The sequence below is a fragment of the Arachis duranensis genome, chromosome 9 (assembly GCF_000817695.3).
Source record: "Arachis duranensis cultivar V14167 chromosome 9, aradu.V14167.gnm2.J7QH, whole genome shotgun sequence".
In the NCBI taxonomy this organism is placed as follows: Eukaryota; Viridiplantae; Streptophyta; class Magnoliopsida; order Fabales; family Fabaceae; genus Arachis; species Arachis duranensis.
Genome location: NC_029780.3, coordinates 115,652,050 through 115,663,128, shown reverse-complemented (window position 1 = coordinate 115,663,128; position 11,079 = coordinate 115,652,050). Strand labels below are relative to the sequence as shown.

The following is an 11,079-nucleotide window of genomic DNA, read 5'->3' as shown; positions in this document are numbered from 1 at the left end:
AGAGAAGCTCCCCCGCCGGCTTCCTCTCCCACCTTGCTGACAATGCTGGTACCGAAAGTATTTAGGAGTTATTATTAGTTTCTGATATTATTCTTCGCTCTATGAACGGTTTTGATTTCCTTATTTGGCTTCCGTACATAATTTATACTTTTACTATAAAAAGGAATTAATCATTAATTATTTAATTAATTAATCAAACTGCAAAAATCCTCTGCATATTTGAGTATAGAATGTAGATTATATGAGATGTTGAAATTTGAACATAGACAATTGGGAAAACAGTGAATTGGATCATAGTTATTATTGTTGTTAGGTTTGTCAATTATTACATTAACATAGGACTAGAGAATGAATATGATTGGGAAAATATACGTTAATATTGTTGAACTCTCTCTCTCAGATATCAGAGGTAAGCGAGAGTGTTGTGGTGGATGCATCCACTTCTGAGCGTGCTTATGCAATGGACCACTGCTGGGACAACTCTAACTCCAACTCCAGCTCCATTGTCTTCTCCGCCCCGCCCTCCAAACGCTCCAAAAATATTGACGGTGACATCCTAAATTGTCTCACTGCCTTAGACTCTCAGGTACTAACGCCTTCCTTTCTTCCTTTTTCTATCATTTGCTATTAGCTGCTTCACTTTGCTCTTCACAATATTCGTTCATTGCCCCTTTCAGTATAGTCTGCCACAAACTGCTCTTGAAATGGCAACAATGGAGAAGCTAATGCACATTCCTGAAGACTCTGTCCCTTGTAAAATCCGTGCTAAGCGAGGCTGTGCCACTCACCCTCGCAGCATTGCAGAACGGGTCAGTTAATTACACTTCTTGTTCCTCGCATGAAATATTCTCAAGGGAAACAAAACAGTCGATACCCCAGTAGCTAAAACATTACCCACGCTTTTCTATTTAGCTTTTAGTGTTTTTCCTTCCCCTTTTAGATCCAATTTCTATTCTGGTTTGTGATCTTGTACATCAAGTATACCAAATGTCATCTGTTGAACTTGATAGGTTATTTATATCAGATAAATGTGTTTTTAATTCTCCAGTTCTCTAATAACGTAATTCCATATTTCCAGGAGAGAAGAACTAGAATAAGCGGTAAGCTGAAGAAACTGCAGGAACTTGTACCCAATATGGATAAGGTAATGGTGATTTCTTGCTTAACCATGTTATTTTTTACTTGCTGCATCCTTAGATGAGTGACTATGTCTTAAGGAGTATCTTTTTTATTGTCAGACTACAAAGCAATACTAACATAACTTAAAATACAGAGATGCTGCATATCAGCATATCTGTTTCTTGTTTAAAGATAAACTACTAAATCTCCAACAGACATGTTAACTGGCAAAATTTGTTAGAAACTTGGTTAGAGTGCATAGAAGAAAGGGAAAATGTGAAAATAGACATTGAGAATTAGAGTAGTGGGAGGACACCTATTGTAACCAACTCTATTTAGATTATATTCAGGCTTTCGTTCTGGAAATAGGTGGATGGAGCTGCTTAGTGCTCCATTTTGGTTTCTTCCATTTTCTGCTGTAGCTGTATTTTTATTTTCTTCCTAAGCTGATATCACATTGATATCAGTCTTGGGGTTGTGAATAACACACTTCTCTTCATTTTTCTTGCCTATTTTCTCATGGTTTCTACCTAATTAAATAGTGATGTTAGGAATGCCAAGTCTCGTTTGGTTTAGAACACCATTGCTTTCCTTACCAATGAATTTCAAATTTTCAGAGCACATGCTTAATCTTCTTATATTTTCTGTGGTTGGACTATCTTATGTTTTAAGGACACATTAGAATGCATCCAACTCCTATAGTTCCTTGGTGGTTGTTACAACATTACATCAGTTTGTAATTACAGAGTAGGTTTTGTGTAATTTATATATGGTTTTCATTCTTAATCTCAATTGTCGCAGTACATGCCTCATACAATGAAACCGGTATTTCTAAAATCCTTATGTCTCATAGATGAATCTCTTCCCTTAATTGAATCAGGTTAATCAACCTATGTTAATACCACATAATTTTTATGTCAGATCGTTGTGTAAAGTACACGTTACAGGTGGCTTAATTTTGTTTAAAAATGTCATTGTAGCAAACAAGCTATGCAGACATGCTAGATTTGGCAGTTCAACATATTAAAGGTCTTCAAACTCAAGTCCAGGTGCGTAAAAATATATTAGTGTTCACTGTATAAAGCACATATTGTCTCCAGATATTAACTGATATATTAAAAAAAGCTTCATGGGAAATAGGAATACAATATTGTGTATTCTTAGAAATTTAATACCTTCCTTGATAGGCTAGTACATAGCTTTTGGACGTTAATTAAAAACATAGTCTTCCACTCTTCCTTTCACTTTTTAGTGTCACTTTTGACAAAAGAACATAGATTAAGAAATTACTTATTCTTAGGTGCATATATAATGTGTTTAGACTTTAGACTAAGTTAATCCTACACTTCTTGCTCACATATAAATATTTCTCCATGTATACTACTGTTAGAATCAGATTCCATCTAGTGCATAAAAGCTTTTGTTGCTCTCTACCATTCATTGCTTGTCACCTGAGCTATGATATGAAAAGTAATAAAGTATAATTAAAGTGGAAAACATCATTGACCCACAAAGATGAGGGATTCAGCACTGAATGGTATAGAGTTAACAGTCTGATATGTAATATAAAGAAGGAAACATTTCAAATGCACCAGGGAATCAGGTATTCCAATAGTTTTAGCCTTGGTCTCAATCATAAAGTTGGTTTTAGCCATTGATCTCAACTATATATATTATGATTGAGATCAATGGCTAAAATCACTCATGATTCTATTCTATACTTGAAATGCTTCTTATAATGAATTGATACATTAGTTCATTGATAATACCCCTGGTTTTCTAAATTAAAAAGGTTTTGATGGGATAGAATGAAACAGATTTTGTACCTTCCTAATGAAGTGAATAATACAGGAATAGAATGATTGTAGATTATCAATTCTACAGTTGTACATAGTGTATGTTTGTAATCTGTTAGTCTAGGAAACGCTTTTTCTTTTTCCTCAAGAATTGAGACTGTGAAGCTGACATTGAAGATTTCTGTTCTTGTTTGGGTTTGGCTGATACACTCGATGATTAATTTGTGTGCTATCGAAACTGGATTTGAAGCTCGGACGGGATGAATTATAAAGAAATTATCTGTCGCGCTATAGTTTGATTCACTGATTAGGAACATAAGTACTTGTATTTGTAATCATAAGTTTAGTCTACTAATAATTTTGGGCTTAAATTTAAAAACTACAAGGTATTTTATGATACTTTCTTGTATTTATGTATTTTCTTTTATTAAATATTCACTTAAGCATAAAAGAAATTATTAAATAAAAGACGGCATTAGAAATATAATTTCTTGTGTACATATATTTTCTTCTGACGTCAAAATGTCTCTGTATAGATGATAATTATTAATTCTTAAATAAATTGACTTCATATCATACATATCATAGGAAGAGACATTTAGGATAAAGTGCCGCTAAGGCGCTAAACTCTTTTCAAGTGTTTTCTCTTCCGGATTTGCGATACGCCATTAAGCGAGAACGAGTCGTTTTATGATACACGTCAGCTTTGGCATCAGAGTATGAATAGGAGAGTAGGAGACGTTGAGTGAGCGACGCCGGGAGGTGCTGCAGAGGCAGAACAGAATTCCAGCCATCGTTACTCTTCTGCGTCCGACGACGACGATGATGATGACGACGACGACGAAGACATTGAAAGGTGCGAGCAAGATGAGAGGCTTGAGCCTCCTCTTAGGACTCTGCAACTTCTTTATCCTCCTCATTGGTGCCTACCTCATCTTCCAAATCCACTCCCTCTGCCGCCCCCGTTTCCTCCCTCCTTTCGCCATCGTCTCCATCGCCGCCCTCCTCCGCCTCTTACTCATGCTCCGCACCGCCCTCGCCCAACAGGTCGCCGCGCAATTCATCCTCAACTCCCCCTCCGACGCCTCCACCGACTCTCTTCTCCGCCTCCATCGCCGCGAAAAGTACAAGAAATGGCTTTGGTGGAGTCGCTGCACATCCGTCTTCACCGTGATTCAGTTCGTCTGCGCCGGTTACCTCTTAATCAAGTCTCCTGCCTATTTATCCACCGATTCTGCTTGTCCTTTAGGTAGGTGAGTTCCTTCTTTTCCTTACATTCTCACGTTTCTATCAACTGAATTTTCCTTACCGTTCATACAGTCATGCAATTTTCGTAATGCAGCGATGGAATGGAAATCGCAGTTGTGGAAGCAGAGGCTGCTCTCTTTCTTCATGATCATGGTGAGTTTTGTCGCCGTACTGCAGTGTTTTGCAGGATCTGATGTTCTCAGATGGAGATCTTTCTATGAATCACAAGATGATGCTTGGAAATGCCATTATAGGGAGGTATTCGACAATGGCATTCGCGAAACCTTGTGTTGTCTCGGCCGGGTTAAATACTTGTATGAACCTCCCCTGTGCTTTTGTTTACTTGTAAAGTTACTCATTATATCTTAATTCTAACCTTTCCGAATTGTAGGAGTGCATTGGAAGAGGATGAGGTCTATTCAGTGGCACGATTACTAGGCGATCTTGTTGCTTATCGAGCTACGGGAACTGGCCATATGGAACTCTTGGCAGGTTTGTTCAAATTTCACTCTATAAGAACTTGTCATGTTTGCATTGTTTGTTGGTATTCGTTCTGCAACATTATCCTATTAGCTGATTTCAGCAGTAGCTTAACTAGCTATGTTAAATAAGGTGGATGTAATATCATCATGAAACAAAGAAGCAATGATTTTAAATTCAGTTTTTAGACAATAAGGACTGGAAGGCCACTCACTTGTTTAGTGGTTTATTAAATTTTCTTTTTCCTCTTTATCAGTGTATTGGATGAGTCAACAAATGTACCTTATCAATATAATAGCTATAGTGCCTTTTGTGATTTTGTTTATTAGTGGAATCAGTAGAACATTTAGTTGAGTACATCTAGTTGAGTGATATAGCTATTACAAGACTTATACTATTATTCAAACAGTAGTATTTCTGTATTTGTGTTAGTGCCTTAGTGGGTCATTTTAAGATAGATGATATATTGAATGCTATTACGTTAATGACCTTACTCGCTTTTTGTTTGGATTAAAGACCGCCCCAATTTAGCTGTGTCCTAATGTTAGACATTTGTAGTGTATCACGTTAAGTCTTTTGCTGTTTAGGTTTAACATTACTTCAAAGCCAAGAGAACTCTTCAGAATCCTATGAAGATGCCATAGAACCACCAGAGGCGAAAATGAGGGAGGCTGCGGCTCTTCATAAATTTGCTGAAGCTGCATATACAGTATTGAGCTAGAGAACTTATTTCTAACTAATAGTTTATTTTTACTAATTTGTGTTGAAGATTTATCTCATGCTCAATGATGCAGGGTCCATTGCTTGATTTGGGACGAAATCCTTTCCTATTTCCATGTGCATGGCTCTATAGACAAGGGATTTTATCTCCTTGGTCACGCAATAGGTGGGATTTTGTTGGATATTCAATTTTATTTGTGCATAATTGAATTCCTTGTAACTAATGATTTATTGAGTTTGGTATGAAATTCTTTCATATTTTCTTATGCATGGATTTGTAGCGAACAGATTTTATCTCGTTGGTCATGCAATTCATGTTACTTTGTCAGATGTTCAATATTACCGTGTATTAACTGAAATTCCTGGCAACTTTGTAACATATGGTTGCTGGTTGGAAACTTATACCTTTTTGGTCAACGCGGTCACCGGTACTTATGTACTCGGAAACATATATTACGCATCTACGACATACAACACCACTGGAGAGCTTTAATTTATTTGCATTATTTTAGAAAGATTCTTCTGTCATTTGTCTTGTAGTAAGTCTATTATATATAGATTGAATGAACGTATTTCTTTTCTTTTAATCGTATTCATTTTCAACAATGTGAACTTATTAGCCGACCCGTATTGGAGGGCGATAACTGGTGGCGAGGTCATGCAGCAGCATTTTTAAAGTATGTTAATTTGCCTCCAGAAGTGCTCAGACAAGGGCGAGTCAGCCAGGTTAGAGAATTTAACTTTTCTTATGTGCTCTACATGAGTTGCTAACTATTAGAGACTTTGGCATACTGTACTATCCAAGTCCCTATTAGAGACACAGGCTTATCAAGAGTGCCTTTACAATTCAGACTTGATCACTGTTCTACTACCTGAATTTAGGAAAGCTTGCTTGTTAGGCTAGTCTATCTCATTTCTAAGATTTATTGTTTCTTTGAAAACTGGATTATACTTTTGATATAATAATTTGATATTGAGGAGTGCTAGGGGGCCAGTAGTTTTTGTGATTTGTAACCATCAATTAGCCATCATTAATGTTTTTAATGGTGTGATATTACATCTAATGGTATGGAATTACTCACTTTTCTTTTGCTGGTTAAGTGCTGGCCAAATTTTAATAAAAGTGCTGGCTCCCTAGACTTTCTCTTTGATAAATTTGAACATAATGAGTGAACTAGGCACTTTAGAATTATGCAGGAGCATAAAATATTACCTCATTCAGGCGGCTTTTTACATATAATGATACAATGCAAACTGACTGACCGAAGTTACTGCTGCTGTATTTCATTTGAATTAATCACCATATATATGATGATTGTATGTCTTGTAATTTAAATGTGAGCATGCATTCAGGATGAAACAAAAGGCATACCCAATTTGTGTAATTTGTTGTTAACATTTTTGTTCGTATTGGTTTAGCCTATATTTATAAGAGTGTTGCTTTTTCTTTGATACTCATGTCAGTTCAAGTGTCAAGCTGCATACTTTATTGTGGTTCTGCATCATCTGAGGACTGTAGTAATTACTATACGTGGAACTGAAACTCCTGAGGACCTAATAACTGATGGGTTATGCAAGGAATGCACCCTTTCTACAAAAGACTTGGCTGGTTTGACTAAGTATATTCCAGTTTCCCTCTTTCTCATCTCTGCACACATGCACAAGCAGATATAGTGCACAAGAGGGGAAGAAAAAAGTTGCTCATTTATAAGATTCATGAGTTGTCTTGTTCTGACACATTATAGTTGGTAAAGCCTATAATCACATTGACATACTAATGTGTTCTGAAGAATATAATGCATTAAATCAGTTACACACACAGTTCTCATTTAAAGTGAAAACATGGAAAACACAGTCTAATATTTATTGCTTTGCTATTGTAAATAGATAGTCAACCCACTAATCAGAAATCTGATTACATAGCATAGCTACTGTACAATATTAGAGTTTGCTCAAGTCTTTCCTCTGGAAGTGATGAAAGAATTCTTGTTATAGTTGAGAAATACTTTCTTTGTAACTGCTTTTTATGACAACTTGCTTGATTTATCAATGCCTGGTACCCTCAGAATGTAGATTTAATGTGGATAGCTTATGGTAGCACAGAGATAATAATATTTTGAGCACCCAAAAAGTGCCCAATTTTGATAACAACCTTTTCTTGTCTAGTCAGTGTTCTTAATTTTGGTGAACAATGCGCTAACACAACCAATAAATCTGTAAGTGCATGTCCACTGCATATTCTCTGGTATTATAAAAAATCATATCAGAAACATGGTTTTGATGTAATTACGCTGCTTTTTCACTTAATGCAGGATCCAATTTATGATATGTTATGCTGTGTTACTATCAATGTTGCCTTACACAATGATCTAGGACATCCATATTTAGTTCTTTATTTCATTTCTGTAGTTTCTCTTCTATATGCCATAACAGTTTCATTTCAAACATGCAATGATCTGAATCTCTTACAAATTCACACACTTTTGGTTCCTCATTTCAATATTTATGTTCCTGTTTGCAGCTGCAGCCACATTCCTTCCAATATAAAGAAAATTGTTACTTCATCTTTCCCACATCATGCACATTCTGGTATAGTGGAGGCTGCACGTGAGCTTTTTATGCAGATTGAAGGAAATGCTGATATACACAGTAAGAAATGCTCTGGGTTCTTCGTCTATTTGATTTGTCTTCCTCTTTCCTGATTTTCTATGAGAAACACTTTGGCTATTGTGGGAGTGAAATTGTCACCCCTGGATGGTTACTAATTAAGTAGAATGATTAACTCCCAAAATAAAATTCTAATCATATTTATTTTGGATATTTGATTGTCTCTTTATGATAGAATATTTTGGTGTATCTAATCCATGTAGTTAGCGTCTAAACATTTGACTTTCTTACTAAACGGCAATGCAGGCACTGAATCTTATGGGCTTCTTTCTCAATTACTTGGAGTTGGTTGTGAGTGCTATGGGTATAACATTCGCATAGTTGGGCATTCGCTTGGGGGCGCTATAGCAGCATTACTTGGATTGCAAGTATAGCACTTCTGACTCAAAAGGATGAGACCTTGCTTTATATTTTTCTTTTTCAGTAGATATAAGCCTGATTATATTCAGATTTATGTAACTTGGTTGAAATGTAATTTCGGTAAATTAAATACTTTTATGTTGGATGGACCTATATGAAGATTTAGAGAAACTGAGTTACATGAGAGTTAAAAATTGTAGTTCATTAAATATAAATAGGTTTTTATTAACATGTGCCCTTAATTAGGATGAAAGAGGTAAATGCTTAGTTGCTTTTTTCTTATCCCATTACATGGTCTAAGCATTTGATTATATTTTTAAATAGATTCTTGATCTTTTCAACAGCTTTATAGTCGATACCCTAACCTGCATGTTTATTCATTTGGGCCACTCCCATGTGTGGATTTTGTTGTGGCAAATGCTTGCTCAGAATTTATAACAAGGTATTTGTACTAGTAAAAATTGAAATTGATCCACTAGTTTGGTGGTGGTTGATTCCTTTTGGTGACATTTTCAGTTTGTTTGCTGGTTTGGTTTCGTTCTTTATGATGCAGCATTATATATGGAAATGAGTTTTCATCACGCCTTTCAATCGGATCTGTTATGAGGCTAAGGGCAGCTGCAATCACATCACTGTCGCAAGATCCTAAAGCAGATAGTGCCATGATTTTCAGGCTTGCCCATCGGTTTCTGAATGTAAGCAACTATCAGAGAAATAAATCTGAGGCAGAGGATCAACCTGATTATTATTCAGGGTCCAATGTTCAGGAAAATCTAAAGCATCAAATCTGCAAAAGCCAGTTTGAGACTGACGAAAGAGGTGTCTTCTCTTTTATATGAATATAGCTGCTTCTATTATGAGTGATAGAAATAATGTGTTACGTTCATGATTCATCAAACTAGGTTGGTGAAGGGTACTTTTTCTCAGATTTCTGCTGTAGCAGGTAGTAAGAAACAAGACGCCGAGAAACCCAAAAGGGAGTGTGCTGTTGCAGCTGAGCATTGCCAATATGCAAATCCTTTTGACTCTGAAGAAGGTGGCAAATCATTTTATACTAGGAGTGTTATTTGAGTATTCCCTTTATAAACATGCTATGGATTCCTTCACTTTATTTGTAAAAGTTACCTAATTTTTTTTTTCCAAAAATGTTCCCCTTCATTTCTCACCTTCTACTCACATTTTTTTCTCAATAATGTCAGCTATGTATGTACAAATATCTTTTTTTTTTTTCCCTCTCAAGTTATTATGTTTATTGGCTTGGTGGTGATTGCTTATATTGTTAAGCTAACTGCATTCTGTTATATATCAGGCAATGAGTGTGGAGAATATACACTCTGGGCTGACACCAAGGGAAAGGACCATATTGTTGAAATTGATAATGCTGAACTTACAAATCCTTTTGCTACAGATGCAAGTTCAGTTGATGATCCAGTGACTCAGTTTATAGACACTGTTCCAAGTTCTAAATCGCATTCTGATAGTGATCCCCCGGAAATGTATCTGCCAGGACTTGTCATTCATATTATACCTGTACAGAATAAACCTCAAACTTCAATTAAGCCATGGCGAATTGGGGGTTCAGGAAGATCTTATAAAGCTTACTTAGCAAACAGAGAGAACTTCAAAGATATTATTGTTTCACCATCCATGTTCCTTGACCATCTCCCCTGGAGGTATGGCAAATTACAATCCCGTCCTTTAATCATTTCTTCTTACAATATAGTAAAGAACTTAACTGTGACACTTTTGTTTTCAGATGTCATGATGCGTTGAAAAAGTTAATGAAATCTGTAGATGATTAATGGAACCAACCTCACATCATCTGGTTCTCGCTCTGCCATTAACACTGAGTCTCAACGGGATTATTTTTTGGATCCAGGTTTCTTATAGTTTTGCTTACAATTGCGATTAAGATTTATAACAGAGAATAAGCATTCAATCTTGACAAGTTCGCTCTTCAATAACATAATTGGAGGACTGTGTTGAGAAGAAAATACCATTATAATTCAACACCATACTTCAAAAGTTACTGCAGCTTTATACTTTCAAAATGTGCCAACATGATCTGCTTTTACTACACACGTTACCATGTGATTTTGCCATAGAATAGTGGAACCAATTTCTCTCTTTCTTTCTCTCATCTCCCCGGAAATAGAACAAAGTTTATATATATAGTAGGGAAGCTAGTTTTCTTTTTTTTTCTTTTTTATTTATTTTTTGTTACAAAAGTATTTAGAACATTGAATGACTCTATATTGGATCATTATTATTTGCATTATTGTTATATCTTTTGTTAACTACACAATGAGGCAACCTTGAGAGTTTAGACCGAGTAAGAATGATTAAGTGTCTTTTAGATGATTTGATGGAAAAAGTGTCACCAAAAGTGCTTGCTAGTTTGTTGCTTCATCTTCAAGGATGCTATATAATTTTAAATGGAATGCAAGCTTAAAATTGACGAGAAATTCGATCTAATATATGATATTGTTCCCAGAGTATGTGATGTTGCCGTGTAATAACTTACTTATTGTCTCAATCAGATCTTGAATTTTTTTTTTTGAAGGCATACCATGATGGATTGATGGTTATCATATTAAGTAGCAACTATTTTTAAATTTGCATAAGATTGTAGTAGTAAGTAGTAAGATAGAACGTAATACTAGTGTTGACATAATTTATGTTTTGATAT

General features: G+C 35.6%; 2 protein-coding genes across 5 annotated transcripts in view; both read left to right on the top strand.

The window, feature by feature from the left end:
- Positions 1-2,262, top strand: part of LOC107467620 (transcription factor bHLH128) — a gene marked incomplete in the record, with an annotated part of 3,039 nt that extends 777 nt beyond the window's left edge. Inside the window, 5 exon segments of the mRNA XM_052254429.1 lie at positions 1-62; positions 392-586; positions 678-809; positions 1,079-1,144; positions 2,100-2,262. Of these exon segments, the coding sequence (XP_052110389.1) occupies positions 1-62; positions 392-586; positions 678-809; positions 1,079-1,144; positions 2,100-2,201 (557 nt within the window).
- Positions 2,263-3,447: 1,185 nt separating this feature from the next.
- On the top strand, positions 3,448-10,786 carry LOC107467700 (uncharacterized). 4 transcript variants are annotated; one of them, XM_016086865.3, is made up of 14 exons: positions 3,448-4,164; positions 4,258-4,477; positions 4,555-4,655; positions 5,231-5,352; positions 5,438-5,529; positions 5,984-6,089; positions 6,828-6,982; positions 7,885-8,012; positions 8,277-8,398; positions 8,735-8,832; positions 8,944-9,209; positions 9,334-9,426; positions 9,700-10,063; positions 10,147-10,786. In XM_016086865.3, exons 1-14 carry the CDS (start codon positions 3,738-3,740, stop codon positions 10,190-10,192), a joined length of 2,340 nt encoding a protein of 779 aa, XP_015942351.1. In that variant the 5' UTR covers positions 3,448-3,737; the 3' UTR covers positions 10,193-10,786. The 4 variants fall into 4 exon arrangements, with proteins under 4 accessions (XP_015942351.1, XP_015942353.1, XP_015942352.1 ...); XM_016086867.3 differs by having other exon boundaries at positions 4,025-4,164; positions 4,236-4,477; XM_016086866.3 differs by having other exon boundaries at positions 4,029-4,168.
- The last annotated feature ends 293 nt before the right edge of the window (positions 10,787-11,079 follow it).